This window comes from Xenopus tropicalis, chromosome 3 (genome assembly GCF_000004195.4).
Source record: "Xenopus tropicalis strain Nigerian chromosome 3, UCB_Xtro_10.0, whole genome shotgun sequence".
Classification (NCBI taxonomy): Eukaryota; Metazoa; Chordata; class Amphibia; order Anura; family Pipidae; genus Xenopus; species Xenopus tropicalis.
Window position 1 is genome coordinate 118,062,071 of NC_030679.2, and position 18,238 is coordinate 118,080,308.

At 40.2% G+C, this 18,238-nt stretch overlaps 1 protein-coding gene across 4 annotated transcripts in view; it reads right to left on the reverse strand.

The window, feature by feature from the left end:
• Positions 1 to 10,905, reverse strand: part of uaca (uveal autoantigen with coiled-coil domains and ankyrin repeats) — a 43,964-nt gene extending 33,059 nt beyond the window's left edge. For all 4 annotated transcript variants that reach the window (XM_004912586.3, XM_004912584.4, XM_004912585.4 and 1 more), the window contains exon 1: positions 10,684 to 10,905. In XM_004912586.3, the coding sequence (XP_004912643.1) occupies positions 10,684 to 10,731 (48 nt within the window). In that variant the 5' untranslated portion in view covers positions 10,732 to 10,905. The remainder of the gene's footprint in view (positions 1 to 10,683) is intronic.
• Between the last annotated feature and the right edge of the window lie 7,333 nt (positions 10,906 to 18,238).

Sequence of the window (18,238 nt, forward strand, 5' to 3'; positions counted from 1 at the left end):
AGGTTAATGATCAAATTGAGGAATATTGGCCTAGAACATAATATTTGTAATTGGATAGAAAACTGGCTGAAGGATAGAGTACAAAGAGTGGTGGTAAATGGAACATTTTCTAATTGGGCCAGTGTGGTTAGTGGAGTACCGCAGGGGTCAGTCCTTGGTCCTTTGCTTTTTAACTTGTTTATTAATGACCTGGAGGTGGGCATAGAGAGTACTGTTTCTATTTTTGCTGATGACACTAAATTGTGCAAAACTATAAGTTCCATGCAGGATGCTGCCGCTTTGCAGAGCGATTTGACAAAATTGGAAAACTGGGCAGCAAACTGGAAAATGAGGTTCAATGTTGACAAGTGCAAAGTTATGCACTTTGGTAGGAATAATATAAACGCAAACTATCTACTGAATGGTAGTGTGTTGGGGGCATCCTTAATGGAGAAGGATCTAGGGGTTTTTGTAGATCACAAGTTGTCTAATTCCAGGCAGTGTCATTCTGTGGCTACTACAGCAAATAAAGTGCTGTCTTGTATAAAAAAGGGCATTGACTCAAGGGATGAGAACATATTTTTGCCGCTTTATAGGTCCCTGGTAAGGCCTCACCTTGAGTATGCAGTGCAGTTTTGGGCTCCAGTCCTTAAGAAGGATATTAATGAGCTGGAGAGAGTGCAGAGACGTGCAACTAAACTGGTAAAGGGGATGGAAGATTTAAGCTATGAGGTTAGACTGTCGAGGTTGGGGTTGTTTTCTCTGGAAAAGAGGCGCTTGCGAGGGGACATGATTACTCTGTACAAGTACATTAGAGGGGATTATAGGCAGTTGGGGGATGTTCTTTTTTCCCATAAAAACAATCAGCGCACCAGAGGTCACCCCTATAGATTAGAGGAACAGAGCTTCCATTTGAAGCAGCGTAGGTGGTTTTTCACGGTGAGGGCAGTGAGGCTGTGGAATGCCCTTCCTAGTGATGTGGTAATGGCAGACTCTGTTAATGCCTTTAAGAGGGGCCTGGATGAGTTTTTGAACAAGCAGAATATCCAAGGCTATTGTGATACTAATATCTACAGTTAGTATTACTGGTTGTATATATATAGTTTATGTATGTGAGTGTATAGATTGGTTAGTATAGGTTGTGTGCTGGGTTTACTCGGATGGGTTGAACTTGATGGACAATGGTCTTTTTTCAACCCTATGTAACTATGTAACTATGTAACTATGAGAGTGGTATCAGATGAACTGCTTTTGTTTCCTTTGTGTGTGTGAAAACACTTGTGTATGAGGTTTTAGTTTGAAAAGTAATATTCCAGGTAAATTGTAAAGTACCAAATTATCACAAAAAAAAGGAAGAACACTAGGCACCCCCTGTTTTTCAGATGCAGTAAAACGAAAATGGGGGGGAAGGAGTTAATTAAGGAGTTAAGAAAGCACTACACACAGTGCTTTCTGCTTACAGAGAAAACTAATGCTGCCCCAACAGCAATCATTGGGAAAGAGTGGTAGTTAAATCTTAAAATGTCTCGCAATTTTTAATTGTTTAAATATTTAATAATTTAAAATATGTAAAAAATGTGTTTGACGACTGCCCCCCTTTAAAGTGAAAACCATACTTTTCTATCCCTCGGAGTGGGAGGGTGGATACTGAGTGAATTAGAGAGAAAGCTCTCCCTGGGTTATGGGGGCAGTCCATAGATACCAATCAGATCTTTACTCTCATCTTCTTGCAGCAGACTGATTAAAACCAGTTGCCGAGAGGTCACTGCTGACAACTGCACTTGTGCAATTTAGCAAAAATTTACCTATATAGTAAAATCTTGGATTGTAACAATGCAAAACACTTTAGCCAATGATGTGTTAAGGTCACACCGCTTGATATTAAAGCCTCCGCTCCAGAAGACTGCAGAAATAAACTTCACAAAGAAGCTAATTTCACTGAAAGAATAATAGCTGTAACACACCCAGTAGTTGGAATTCAAGTTATGCAAGTAGCCTCAACCTACATGCCTTTGGGAGGGAAAAAAAAAGGTTGAGGGGGTTGTGGAGTCAGCAGTCACCAAGAGTTAAATGTGATCCAGACACAAAAATCACTTAAAGTTGTTTTATTATGCTATAACCCATGTGAATGTCTCTAATGCATCTTCTAAGATCCTGAGCACAATAAGAATGTAAAGATTTTGGCAACGCGTGTATTTTACTGAACTCAAAAATTAGGATTTAAGTCTGTGCTGTACAGAAAAAAAGCTCACTTCTCCAGTAGTATTTACTCTGTGAATTATATTCATGCTTGTGTTTGCATTTTCTGTTTAAAATCTGCCAATACGCACATGGGGTGCATGCATACCATATGTGCAACAGGCTTAGAGTAGTGAAACAAAATGCAATAACAAAATTTTAAAGGGCTTGCCAGACTCAGTATAGGCTTTTTTTTTTATTCAGTGCATAGGGCTGTTAAGCAGTTTCTCACAGCCAGCAGCCATATTTCACAATAATATACACCAATATTTAACATGAACTTGCACATTGACCATGCTAAGCACTGCCTTATGGTTTTGAAATCCTGTACTAGGTTCAGTTCTGACCAAGAAAGTACCTGCAATGAGTCTATGTTTTTTTCCCCACTACTAAATATATAGGCAGATTAAATGACTCCTGATGAAATTCACCCTAGTATGTTACGTAAATGTGATAGGAAACTTAGATTCCAAGCTCCACTGGGGCAGGGATAAATAACAATCAATGTAAAGAACTAAAATATGTTGAGGCAAAATAAAGTATACTAATAATAAGCTCCATGGGTGACCAACAGTTCTGGTCAAAATAGAGTAGTTCACTTTGCCAACCACTACCAAGAAACAATGTAGATTTAGGTGGCAGAACAAACAGAGGATCTGCCCTCAATACCTCTTCAACATTGAAAAAGGTAATACCCAAGGGGTCCAATTTTACTGAAGTTTGGAATCAATCAAACGACTCTAGGGCATATAAAACAATGTATGGAATCTAGACAAATGGTGTGATCATCCCACTTTTAAGATGTCCCCAGTTTTATTCCTCAAGGACCACCAGAAGCGTATGACTTCATGATATACTCAAAAAAAGAGCAAGTGGAAATGAACTCTCTCAATGCCTCATAAACATTGGGCTAAAGAGAGAATACATCTCTGTTGGTGGTCTTTGAGAGCTGGACAAGTGAGCCACAGTTCAAAACTAAATATGTTACTGCCGGAGCAGATTTAGCTGGGGTTACACTGCTTTACGCGGGCCCTGTGGTCCAGCTAAAAACTTAGCCTAAAGAAACCTGATCTCTTCAGCTGTATTAGCCCAGCTTTTGGGCAGCAGCTGCCCCCTAACCACTAAGTGTGCTGTCAATATAAAGGGCATTACAACACTACTACACTAAACTGAGGATGTCCCCCAAAGAAAGAGCCCAAAGAAGTTGATGGGGAACCCAGTAAAGTCCGTAAGGGAGAGAACAGATATATACTTATATCCTGTCCTGGATATTCTATACACAGCAGCCTGACTCTTGCAACTATATTTTTATAAAAATGACACTTAAATATAGGGCATGCATTAAAACCACACTGGCCTGCATACTTTCACGCAGAGTGTGCCCTGCCATGTTCTTCAGGTACATGTGCGCATGTGCGTCAGCCAATCTGAAGCCAGAGCAGGAGATACCACAGGGCATTAAAGACGATGGTGACAATGCATTTTGCACAACGTACCCCTCAGGGTATGAGGTTAACCATTAGCATCACTGTGGATGCACAACAAATCAGCCCCTGTCCCCAGACATTTTTTTTCCTTCCCCTTTAAAAACACATAAGGGATCTATTATCTGAAAGCCCATCATCCAAAAGGTTAGAAATACAGCAATACCACTTCCCCGACAGACTTATTTGACCAACCTTTAAATTATTTGCTGTTTTTGCTTAGAAACCCTGTTGTACATAATAGTAACTAAAGGTGGCCATACAGGGGCCGATTAAAGCTGCCAACTGTCTGAGCTGGCAGCTTATCAACCCTCAGACAGTCCTGCCCAACCGATATCTGGCAGGACAGGGAGCACATTGGCTTGTTGATGCGGTCCTCATTCCGACGGCCTGCATCCCATCAATGCGACTGGTTGCTCAGCCCAAATGGTTAAATCAATCAATATGACCCTCCTCAAGATGAGCATATTGTGAAAAGATCCGCTCAGTTGGCGACCTTGCCAAATGAGTTGCTCTTAATGCGTATGGTCACCTTAAGCAGCAAAAATACGTCTTGGTGGCAAAAAAAAGTATTTTGAGGCACAGTGCTCAAAATTACATCCCATATCTGAAAACAGTCTCAAGCATCCCAAATAAAAGTTTCTATCCCTGTAGCTAAAAACAGGAAAAAAAACAACAAAGCATTAACTTTGTGCAGCAAACAAAAAAAATGGTTCCATTGCCTCAAAACATAAGGCGTGTAGTTTCTCTCAAAATGTATATATGTCATCTCTCTTTTGCCTGATTGTGTTACATCTATGGTAGTTGTTCTTTCAAAGGTTACTGCATATGAAATGTACTGAAAAACAGGTTTATAGATAATTATAGTGTCCTGTCTTACAAATTTAAACCAACGGCCAGCTGTTCCGCAGAGGTGACAAAGAACACAGCCAAGGTCTACGCTGCACTGCATATTTACCAATCATAAGGCAGTAGCAAACAGTGATAAAACATTATAACAACGCATTACAGTACAAAAAAAAACAAAACATATTATATATATATATATATATATATATATATACAGTGGAGGAAATAATTATTTGACCCCTCACTGATTTTGTAAGTTTGTCCAATGACAAAGAAATGAAAAGTCTCAGAACAGTATCATTTCAATGGTAGGTTTATTTTAACAGTGGCAGATAGCACATCAAAAGGAAAATCGAAAAAATAACTTTAAATAAAAGATAGCAACTGATTTGCATTTCATTGAGTGAAATAAGTTTTTGAACCCCTACCAACCATTAAGAGTTCTGGCTCCCACAGAGTGGTTAGACACTTCTACTCAATTAGTCAACCTCATTAAGGACACCTGTCTTAACTAGTCACCTGTATAAAAGACACCTGTCCATAGAATCAATCAATCAAGCAGACTCCAAACTCTCCAACATGGGAAAGACCAAAGAGCTGTCCAAGGATGTCAGAGACAAAATTGTAGAGCTGCACAAGGCTGTGGAATCAGCTGAAACGTTAGTTTGACATAATAAAATTTTCTTTATTTTTCCCTAAGACCTGTGAGTGCGGCATCCTTTATCATATATATATATATATATATATATATATATATATATATATATATATATATATATACATATACACACACACGGAAATCAGAATGAAGTGCATAAACCAAAGCAAAATATCTGTGAAGGTTAAATATTGTTGAACTTGCTTCTGAAAATTGCGAAGCACTCTAAAACATCTGTGATGCTGTATTTGCATTCAAAGGTTTGAACAATCCAGCAGTAACTAGCATGGGCGTCCGCAGAAAATTTTCCAAGGGGGGGCAAGTAAGCTAGCATCATCCTGCAACAGATAAATATATATATATTTTTTTTTTTTTTGCAGGATGATACTAGGGGAGGCTAAATATGGCCCATACACAGACTGACCTACAGCTAATGTGACACTTAGTGGATTCACTGCTGACGTAAAAAGTTAACCTCCCAACTACCTCTTGCCGTTCCCACTGACTCCCAGGGATACTGTACAAAAGTGCGGGTGGGGGTGCTTTTTTTTTTTACCCTAAAATGTTTAGTATTAGTAGTAAAAGTATTCATACGCGCACTTCTGTTAGGGGATCTGCAAACATTTGTGTTTGGGATCAGTTAGCTTAAAGGGGTAGTTCGCATTCTAATTCACTTTTATTTTTAATGGTTTTTCAGTTATTTAGCTTTTTGTTCAGCAGCTCTCCATTTGGTATTTCAGCAGCTATCTGGTTGCTAGGGTCTTATTTACCCTAGCAACCAGGTAGTGATTTAAACAAGAGATGGGAATATGAATAGTTAAGGGGCCTACTTGGAAAAATAAGTAATACAAAATTATAATAATAATAAAATTGTAGCCTCGCAGAGCAATATTTTTTGGCCCCCATTTGAAATCTGTATAGAGGCAGAAGAGAAAGGCAAATTATTCAAAAAAATTAATTAGGAAGACCAATTGCAAAGTTGCTAGGAATAGGCCATTTTATAACATACTAAAGGTTAACTTAAAAGTGAACCACCCCTTTAGATGTGTTTATGTTAGTTTTATAGCAAGAAAGGCAGTGGGTACTGACTCCCCATTATATACAGTGAGACGCAGTCTGTATTTACAAACCCAGCACATTATATGCCATGAGGAGCAGTGGGTACAGATGGCAGATATTCAGGCCCTGGCACTATAACACTGGCACTGATACACAACATTGGCCCCACTGTAACTTACTATAAATGAACAAAACAATGACAAAAAAAAAAAAAAAATAGTAAGTGCAAAAAACAACAACACATATATAAACACACAATGAGCTTTTTCAGAGGGAAAGAGTTAACTTACCCTCCATGTGTTAGGGTAGGGGATAGATTATAAATTAAACAATTTAATGTCAGCTAGTGATTCTTTAGAACTGTATAGTACCTGTGGGATGAAAACTGCAGCAAAAGTTGAGAGTTGGTTCTCAGGTAAAGTTACAGGGGCAGATTGTTCTTTTCAGTCTTTATTTCTGTTTCCAGTTTGCAAAATCTCCCGATCCCTGTGTGCATCTGTGCTCTGATTGGTCAATTTTACTGTCTGTCAAGGAAGCTGTGCTCTGATTGGTGAATCCACAAGAAGAAAGATCCAATCGGAGCACAGCAAAAACGGGCTTGAGGGGAAAGTGCAGAAACGGAGTAAGGTTTTTGTTTTTTTTGCTACTTTTCCAGGGGGGGGCAAGTGCCCCCTCTTGCCCCCTTCTGTGGACGCCCATGGTAACTAGTGTAACAAACATATATGTATAGTTCAATTACCTTTTGCATTAACTAAATAAAGTATAGGCAGTCATGAGAAAATATCAGATGTTTTACAAGTATAGTAGCACAGTATGGTTGAAAAAGGGTGTAACTAACCTCCCACAGTGTTACATACATTTTAGCAATTTCCAATGGAACTTGAATAAAAAATGATCAGTTTTCAGTCCGTTTTCTGGCCACTTAATAATCTGTTTGGCTCATCTGTTCGGACTTTTGCAACTGGCACTTTAAGAGGTCATTGGCCAACTCCAAAGTGCCCATGGATTTTATAGTATAAATTCATCCCAACAGTTGGGCAAGCCATCAGCCCATAAGCTTTAGGTTAACGGCACAGAGTGGATTCCCCACCAAAATATTTTAACTGGGCAGTGAAATGACACAAGTCCCTTGTATCATTACCCATAAATATTAAATTCAGATGAAAGCAAACAAACCTTGGGCAGTAGATAGGTCATGTATCCCCTCCCCCTACAACATGAGTTTTCTTAGCTGGAATTATGTAAAAGAGGCACACAAACACCATCTGAACTTCCAAACATAAATAACCGAAAGTAAGTCATGATACTTGCAGGAACCATTTCCCATCACCCTTAGGCTCATAGTGTAATGCAGCCTCTACTTTACCTTCCATTGCAAAGGGATGAATTCTGGGACTTGGGGAGTACACAAACTCTTTGAAAAGCAGAGGGACTTCAAGGCCCAGAATCCATCACTTGACAATGAAACAAGGTTAGGTAAAGGTTGCATTACACCATGAGGCTAAGGGAGGTTGAGAAAAGGTTTGTGCATGTATCATGGTTTCCTTTTTTCAGTTCTTAAAAACACTTTTTAAAAACAGGAGGCCCTTTAGACTCTGTGCCACAAACACACATTTACATCAGAAGACTACTCGAATCATAATCCCCGATACAGTTTATACTATAAAATATATTCAACTACCCAACAATTCCTCTTGTTCTTTTTGACACTCACTCTTTCCCATGCAAGAGTACCTCAAGAATGTTTACAGGCATTTCTTAAATATGTTCAGTAAAACATGGGTTATTCTGTACATATCTGCAAATTTGGGTTCATTTGTTAACTTAAAAAATATAAAAGAGACTTCTTGGCATATGATGCTACAAATAGTGAAAAACAACCTTCACAAACATGTTTTGCTTCAGAGCTTTAATTGTGCATCAGAATAAAAGCCTATAGTGAAGGGTGTGAGCTCTTCATCTTGCAAAGGGAAAAGTCTGGTTGCATGACGCAGCATGTGATACACTGCAATGTCTAGCCGTTATACATAGGTTTCATTCTTTCTTATGGTGGTATAAATAGATTAATTTCTATTGCTCGCCAGATACTAAGGCAAATATGGCATCTATTATCTAGAAACTCTTTAATTAAAAAGCTCAAAAATATAAGGATATATATATATATAGATAGATAGATAGATAGATAGATAGATAGATAGATAGATAGATAGATAGATATAGAGAGAGAGAGAGAGAGGTGGAGAGAGACCAATTCTCTTCTGGTTAGCTTTTTCGCTGCACCACAGTAGCTTGAACGTATTATTAACTAAACATATGGCAAACCTATTTTTTTTAAGGTAAATCTTTTAATATAAAAAACTAATCCACATTCTGTAAAGGACCCTTATTCCAAAAACCACATCCAAAGTAACCCAGACAATAGATTTCATACCTATAGCAGCCATCAGTCTACTTGTATCATATATAGTCAAACCCCAATTTTATGCAGCCCCCTTCTAGTCTTATACATTTCAGTGGGTGCATTTCCCAGATTTTATACCATAATTTTCACCCACTTGTCTTCCCTAAAAAAACCTAAAGGGTTATTTACTACATGAGATCAAAGTTTTCAGTTCTAATATTATTCAAAGCAGTTTAATGATTCAGTAATCTTAAAGGACATGTCAACCCCAAAAATAGTTTTTTTGCCTAATAAAAAAAAACTTAATTCTAAGCAACTTTGCAATATACATGTCTTACATATTTATAATGTTTTTTCAGTTATTTGTATATATAACTGCTATTACAAATGGTGTTTGTCTGTCCTTTCTATTCTCTGCCCTGGTGGCTCTGTCATTTGAAACAATGTAACGCAAGGCAGCAGACTGACAGACCTGCCTCGCTGGAGGAGCCTGGCACTTGCAACATTGTTAAAAAAGTAAAAACCAGGAGTTCAGCAAATGCTGCTTTTTATAGCAATTACATTTGCAAAAAATAACTTTTAAAGCACTAATAATTTTTAACAAACTGATATTGGAAAGTTACTTAGAATTATGTTTTCTTTTATTGGGCAAAAAGTTATTTTTGAGGTTGACATGTCCTTTAAGGTATTATTTCCCCTTGTACATCTTCTCTAATTTCCTTTCACAAGCAAGTGTATCCCTTTTAATGTGTATTCTCTGGTTCTACCCCAGAGAGCTGTACCTGCAGCTTATCTTTCTATAGCTGTAATTTACCCAATCTAACCCTCATAATAATGCAGTCTCCCCAGTTTATTTAATCTAAGGCATATTGTACTATTCCTTCTGGCACTCATACCGTTTCCATAACTCATTTTCAATTCCCTCTCCAAAGAATGCTGTCTGCCCACCTCATGCCCAGACTTGCCACCTCCCTAGCTTCTTCCTCATTTGTTTTCCCTAATTTCCTCTTACCAGTATTCTCCTTTCCCACTGTATTCTTTGAAAGGGTATTGGAAGGCAAGCATTTTGAGTCTCATTGGAAGGTGGACAAACATTCAAAATTGTCCCTTACTCAAAGTAGATAGGAATTACTGACAATCAAGTCAAGTAGTGACAGGCTTGTATTACTCCATTATAAACAGTGCAGATTTTCTGTGCTACACTACTGTTACCTGATGGAACTGTGGGGTTGCTTTTAATTCCCATTAACTTTGAATATGGGCTGATAATAAGCATCTTGTCCCCTCCCACAGGGCTAAATAAAGTTTGATGTCTGTCATTACTCTCCAACAATCCTGCTGTCTCCCCACTGCATTCACTCTAATAAACATCATGGCTATCAGGTTCATTGCCCTACACCAGTTGTTGCCAACCTGAGGAGCTCACCAACCTGCAGAAGGGCCCAGCCTGAAGGCTAACAGGAAGATTTAGCAATAAAGCCCTTTCACTCGTCTAGATAGTTTTTACAAATAATTATATAAAAAGGCCAGGCTGAAGGTCAATTAGAGTAAGGTTTGGGATAAACATTTATTGTTTTTTCTGGATATTCTTTAATAAATCGCTGACAGACCAATGCCTATACCTGTAACCTTATTATTAGTTAGGGTGGGGGAGCTGACCCGAGGTTAGACCCCCTCCCCCCCCCCCCCCCCAGAGTAATCACCTCACGGTACAACTACACAGCTCAGCGGCGACAGAACTGGGCATAATTCACTTGTCGCGCCCCCTGACTGCTTCCAAGTGCTGTCCCCCCAATCCCCATGGATCTGCTCATTCCCTAACTCCCTCCGTCCCTATTATTAACCCTCCTCCCGCCAACTAGCCCTACTGGGTTCCTACTATCTCCCATCTGCGCCAATCTGCTGTGCGCTCCGCTAGCTGTTCCCCTAGCCCTCGCCTTCTCCCAGTCTATTCCAGCCCCAGCTTAGTTCCATGTCCTCTTCCCTTTATCGAGTTCGCCCCAGTCCCCACTCACTGTGATAGTCACTTCGTGTTTCTTCAGCCTGGATTTCAAACTCTTCATGATTCCCTTTTGTCGCAAACTTCACACATTACGCTTTTCCGCTGAGATTCTATGGAAATACCGTTTGTTCCTCACTTTCTCTCTATTTTCCCCGTGGCTGTGCACCGAGACACTTTGCCCAACCAATCGGAGCATTCGCCTACTCTTGAGTGACGAGCCATAAACCAATCTTACCCTTGGAAAAGTTTTGAGGCGGGACTTCCTTCGGGAACTTTTTCCCCTGATTTGGGACACACCTTTCGGCGGGAGCGCGGGCTGTAAAGGCAGGTGGCGCAGTGGGAGGGGGAGTGGGGCAGGCAGTCACAGAGCCTAACGGCTACTAGAAGAACTCTTGTATATGGCGCAATATTATTTACATATATAGAATGATGTTTGCAACTTTCATATCTAGCCTTTCACTTTACTTTAGGCAGTACCTACAAAAATATCAGGGTTTACGGGGTAGGTTAGCAAGGCGTTGAATGCCAGAAAGGGGACTAGAAAGCTATGAAAGTCCAATTTGAAGGCCAGACTGTGTGGTGCTTACAGGAAAGTGGGAAACACATTCCCAAAAGGCTGATGGGTAGTTAGTGTAATACTAGGGAATGTTGCTATGCAGTTTTAGATGGGTTGGTGGACTTGTACCCGCATCACATGGCTGCATAACCATGCTCAGCACCCTTGAAATCCTAGGTACTCTAATGTTCTGCCTGGGGCCTCCTTTGGTCTAAAAACATGGTAATCTAAGGAGTCCTGGGAATTCTGTGCAGCCTTCATGGTATCCAGCTACTAACTATAAATTCCTGTATAACCCTGTGTGTGGGTTTGCAGCCTGCCAGGGCACAATCTGTCACCATCCCTTTGTGCAAGGTTGTTGCTAATGTTTTCACTGATTCCTGTTGCTTGTAGGGTTGATAAACTATAGGGCACGGCTATAGTGTGAATATTAACAGCTGGGTGAAATTGTGTTGCTTGCTGCCATGCCTCAGCCAAAGGCAATTTCTCTAGTGCCAGATTCCACTCTGCAAATTTGTTCACCTCTGTGATTCAGCATAAGGGCAATGTCATTTAAAGGGTATGTATAGAGTCATAGACACATGTTTTTGCTATTGTATTAGAAACCTCTTAAAGCAGAATGAATGCTCCTGTAAAGGTCACTTTTCATGCTGCTTTACTGGAATTGTCCCCCAGTCTTTTTACTTCCAGATTGTGGATTCCAAGGCTGTGCAGGACTGAAGGTGGCATTTAGCACTTTATGCTGTAGGATGCCAGTCAATTTCCACCTGATAGACAGACAGCTAGGTGGACCTAATAGGAAACTGCAGTTCATCTTCCCCTGTGTGAAGGCAAATATGTGATTGGTGGTAGAGAACAACATTCTGTGCAGCCCCCCTGACTGATTCTGTTCTCAAGCTAGCCTTGGTCACTTTGGTCTGTATAACACACACATATGTGTATGGAATCACCGGGCAGCTGCTTTTGAAAGACTGGCATATAACAAACCAATTGCTAGGAATGCACTGAATCCACGATTCAGTTCGGGATTCGGCCTTTTTTCGGCACCCAAGCAAAGGCTGCATTTAGGGCTGAATTGTCAGTGTTAGAATGTATGTATGTATATTTTTATTTATAAAGCGCTACTTACGTACGCAGCGCTGTACAGTAGAAATTCTATTGTTTATACCTCTATATCCGACGATTCAGCCCTGAGCATTAGTGGAGGGTACAAATGATCTGGGCAGCTGCTTTTGAAAGACTGGCATATAACAAACCAATTGCTAGGAATGCACTGAATCCACGATTCAGTTTGGGATTCGGCCTTTTTTCGGCACCCAAGCAAAGGCTGCATTTAGGGCTGAATTGTCAGTGTTAGAATTTCTATTGTTTATACCTCTATATCTGACGATTCAGCCCTGAGCATTAATGGAGGGTACAAATGATCTTTAAATATGGTAATTGTTACGTGTATGGCCACCTTAAAGGAGAAGGAAAGGTAAAAACTAAGTAAGCTTTATCAGAAAGGTCTATGTAAGTACAACCATGAGCACTCACAGAAAAGCTACATTGAGTCCTCTATCAAAAAAACCACAGGATTTCTTGTCCCCTTTTTTTGTAAACATGTTCTTCGGTATCAGACTTCCTCTCTCAGAAAATTCCTTCATTTCCGGGGGCAGAGTCTGCAAAGCTCTCTCCTCCTCCCTTAGGAATGTGTGATCTGAGCTACCAAGCTAGAGCTGCAGCAGGAAACTACAAAGACCAAGCTAAAATGGCAGCTGCTATCTTTAAGGTGATCTATACCCCTGGGCACAAAAAGAACCCTTAACTATCATTGCCTAGACCCTCCTCTTACCTCTCCCTTATCGCATAGTTTTTACGTTTGTCCCCATCGCTAACCGCTAGCTAAAAATACAGAGTAAGTGCATCATTGTACCTGGCCGACATCTTCTTACCGACGGAAGACTCTTCAGGTCTCTTCGCTGCTTGTGCATGCGCAGTTGGAGGTGGCAGGAAATCCGCTTAAACTGTGAATGCACAAGCAGGTTAGGTGTCAGCGAAGAGACCTGAAGAGTCTTCAGTGCTTTTTGTGCCCGGGGGTATAGTTCTCCTTTAAACAAACGGAGGTAGTTTCAAGGGTATGGTATGGTAAAGATTTCTATAAATATAGTGTTCTAGGTGGCACTAAAGTGGCAAATCTATTGGCAGTAAAATGCCAAAATGACTTTCCTTCACCTTTAAGGCTTTTGGCACATGGTAAAGCATGCGTGAATTGAATTCATGTGTATGTGTAAACGCCATGGTTACATACCTAAGAGGGCACATTTATAAAAACAGACAAGTTGTATCCCCACACATTTTTCTGACTTGGAGCCAAAGTGATGGCAACTAGTGGGCATGGTTGTAGCAACTCTACCATTGGATTTTTTTTTTTATAGATCCTTAAATTCTCTACTGGAAGCATTTTGGAACAATGTTCTTGGGCAATTTTGTGCCAAGAAAATTGAGAAAAGGTACTCTAGTGTACTCTGCTTGAAAGTTATGGCACAGTACGTCCACAATTAGTTTAGCTGAAAGTGGAGAAGTAGCAACTTGATAACATTTTAATTTGAATAACATTTTAATCATTGAAAATAATATTTTTTCCTACTGGGTAGCCTTGAAGTTGTATACAGTTTTAATTGGATAGAGGATTCATGTGGCTGATAACCTATTTGTTGGATCATTGGCTAAACTGACCAGAGATCTGCCCAGCCCTATACCAGTATCTATCAGATTATGAGTTACACAGGTAAGTCCTGTAAACTGGTATATCATATATTTACATGGACTTGGTCCTCCTTTGCCTTTAACTTGTACTTTTGTAGGTAGGCTTTTCACTATATCTTGGAACAGTGCTGTCCAACTGGCGGCCCGCGACCCCCCTCTGTGTGGCCCCCCACCTGTCTGGCTGCTTTGATGGCTTACTCTTGTGTAAGCTTTAAATGGTATCAGTACTGTGATTAATTGCCCCCCCTGCATGGTTCTCACCTCAGATTCAGGCTGTAATCAGGCTGTATTGTTTAAATATGTAATCCCCTGTGTTGTTCACACCTTTTAATCTCTGCGTTGTTCACCCCCTGCAGTGTTCACACCTCAGGCTCAGGCTGTAATCACTCCCATTGTTCCCCTGTTCACACCTCAGGAGCAGTAGAAACCCACAAATAATCCTTGCATACTACAAAAAGAACATATACTGAGGTGGTACTGCAATTAAAAAGTTTTTTAATATATAGTTATTGTGCAGACTGTAGGAGCAGTGCCAGCATTGTGTCACTGTAGGCATACACACAGGCAGCATAAGGCAAGCAAAGTATGGCACACACAGGCAGGGTAGGGAAGGCAGAGTTTGGCACAAACCAGCCAAGAATGGCACACACAGTTAAAGTATGGCACACGCAGGCAGGGTAGGAAAGGCAGAGTATGGCACACACAGGCCAAGTATGGCACAAACCAGCCAAGAATGGCACACACAGTGAAAGTATGGCAGGCAGGGTAGGGCAGGCAGGGTAGGGCACACACAGGCAGGGTAGGGAAGGCAGAGTATGGCACACACACAGGCAGGGTAGGGCAGGCAGAGTATGGCGCACACACACAGGCAGGGTAGGGCAGGCAGAGTATGGCACACACACAGGCAGGGTAGGGAAGGCAGAGTATGGCACACACACAGGCAGGGTATGGCAGGTTTTTGCTGTACTACAACCATTAATATGGGTATGTTCATGTGATAACATGGGTGTGCTTTCAAGTGGGTGCGGTTTCAAAAAGGGGAGTGGTCAAAACTGGCTTCCATTATCGGCCCTCCACCACGTAGGTCGGAAAAATTCCGGCCCTCGGTACAACAGAAGTTGGACAGCAGTGTCTTGGAACATTGTTGGTGGGATTTGCTTCAATGCAGCCACAAGATTAGTGAACATTTACAAATATAAACCCAGAAACACTGTAATTTATGAATATCAGGTGCTTAGAATTATATCTTATTTCCTTAGGCAAAATTGTATTTTTGAGAACAGCTACACTGTAGCTGTACCAACTATGCAGTGGAAAGCAAGGGACAGATACTACTGCTTTAAATGCAATGGCCCGTCTATGGCCAGCTTATCTTTGCCAAATTAAAATAATACATTATAGACTCTAATAAAACTTTTCCCTTTTTACTGACACATTATCATCTTATCAATCTTTCCAGCACCAACTTACCAGTTTACTAAATATAACATATTAAGAATATTGTTTTACAAAAATGATCAGTATGTATATATACTAAATGTATGTGTAACAGTTGGAAAGATTGTGAGCAATGTATGTATTTATTGAATGAACTTGGGCCACCATATCTATCATTTTTATGTGAGGAAAGTACTAAACAGGATTCCACTGGTGTAAAAAAAAAAAAGAAACTGTAGAGAATATGTGATAAAGCATTCGCTTGGCAGCTCAACACTGCAACACTGTCACATGCCCAGGAAATGCCAGAAACAGGTGACAACTGCAATTTGTGCCTTTAAACAGCTCAGGAATCAGTTCATACCTTCAGATCCCTAATCCACATCCTGAAATATGATGCCATTTTCCTGGCACAGGAGGACGTAGTTGGTATCAAATCACTACATTTGCCTTAGGAAAGTTTTCCATTAACAAAAAATAAATGTGTGGCAGTATTACATGGGCAAAAGTATTTTTCTTTCTTCCTTGAAATAAAATGTTGTTGACCTACACTGGAGGACATGGGCACCCACAGAAGAATGTTTTCTGCCTCAGAATATAGGGTGAAAGGTTAAAAATAATTCCTCCTCCTGCAATGGGTTTCATCCCCCACATTCCTTCTCAATCTACACAATTCTGAAGAGAGCAAGTTAGAGTAAACTGAAGTGAAGGCTCCCCTCCCAGCAAAAGTCAAGTAGCAGAGGCCAGAAATGCCCACACTGGGTAACTAAATGGAAATTATAAACTATGTAGGTCAAGAGAAATTGATTTAACATCAGAATATAAGAATCCTGTTTTCTCTTGGCCTATATTGAAAACAAAGAAACAAAGGTACTTTGGGATGGTATTATCTGCCATAGGAGGGCTCCCTAATTAGAAACCTGTAACATTTTTTTCCCCAAAGCTGGATGAAGCCTCCATGGCACAAAGGCTCTGCCGATGCCTTGCTGCCTAAGGTATGGTTCCCAGGGTCACTTACTCCACAATTTGAAAGCTAGTTAATTTAATCAAAATACCCAAGAGAGGGCACACGAAAAATCAAACTGCACCACTCATTCGTGGTTACGGCGGCCAAACAGTTGCTGGGACAGTTCTAATATGCCATTGGGCAAATAAAAGCAGATTACATGAGAGGCTAACTGATGAAATAATCTCCTTCTAAAATGAAGGTTTTATTATTGTATTGACATATACATATAGAGCGTCAACATATTCTGCAGTGCTGTACAATAAGTGGGTTTCATACACTGGACATACAGAGTTATATATGAAGCAAACAATAACTGATACAAGAGGTACTCAAGTGTGTTGTTGTTGAGGAAGATCTAAGAAAGAAACACATCAGACATGACATCACTTCTGGTCCCAAGCAGGTGTAACACATCTGAATAGGGACGCCGGCAACCCCATTACTATGAAGTAAAATACAATTTTTCACTACACCCTGAACTGCACTGCAGTAACTTTAAATGCACCCAAGACACTTTAAAGGAAAACTATACCCCCTAAACAATGTAGGTCTCTATAAAAATATATTGCATAAACAAGCTCATATGTAAAGCCCTTCTTCATCTAAATAAGCCATTTTCATGAATTTTTTATTTTTTTTTAATAGTACAGGTATCGGACCCCTTATCCAGAAACCCATACAGAAAGGCCATCTTTCATAGACTCCATTGTAATCAAATAATTCACATTTTTAAAAATGGTTTCCTTTTTCTCTGTAATAATAAAACTACCATGTACTTTATCCCAACTAAGATATAATTAATCCTTATTGGATGCAAAACAATCCTATTTGGTTTAATTACTGTTTAAGTATTTCTTTTAGTAGGCTTACGATAGGAGATCCAAATTACAGAAAGACCCCTTATCCAGAAAACCCCAGGTCCTGAGCATTCTGGATAATGGGTCCCATACCTGTATGTGCTATTGGGTAATCCTAAAAAGAAAATGGCCATTTTAAGAATTAAGGTCCGCCTCCTGGGATCATTGGATTCACAGTGCACACAAACAAGCCAAGGCACACATACTGCTAGGTCACATCAGCCAATGAATGAACTTGCCTTTTGCTTCCACACTACTTTCTTACTTTCTGTTACAGTTAGAGCTGCATTATTTCTTGTCAGCTGATCTCTGAGGGAGCACACAGCCCATCACTAAATGGTGGATCAAGAGAAAGGATGTAAAAGGGAAATATTTACTGATATGTATATATATTCCAGTTTAGAGAAATTCTTTAATAGGTCACTTAGCATAATATAAAGTATCCGTTGGTTAAATATACTTTATTTTAGTTTTTATGCTAATAAAACTGATTACACTAGGGGCACTGCTGTTTAATTGCTTTTATAAAAGAGGAGTTTTGACAGGTGGTGGTCGGGATTGATCTGATTTGCTTCTCCTTTGCTAGGAGTCTGTAAGAAGGCATTCGGCTTTGTCAGAGACAGGCGTCGGATGATACGGGAAGCAGCAAATCCGCAATATGAATTGTTAGATGCACTACAACCGCAACACATCATTTGTGGTGGGTTCAGGTTGAGCTCTTATGCCTGCGCTACCCGAAACTGCCAGTGAACTGCAAATGATGTGCTGAGGTTGGAGTGCATCCAGGTAAGTTTCTAACATATTACAGATTCGCGGCTTCCCCTCTCACCTGCGACCAAAAATTATTATGTGCCAAGTTTGGGCGAACCCGTGGGTATAGGGCCGGCCTGTACATCTCTAATAGCCAAGTCATATTTTGCTGGATTTGGCTGCCTCAAATTCAAACCCTTAATGACATAAC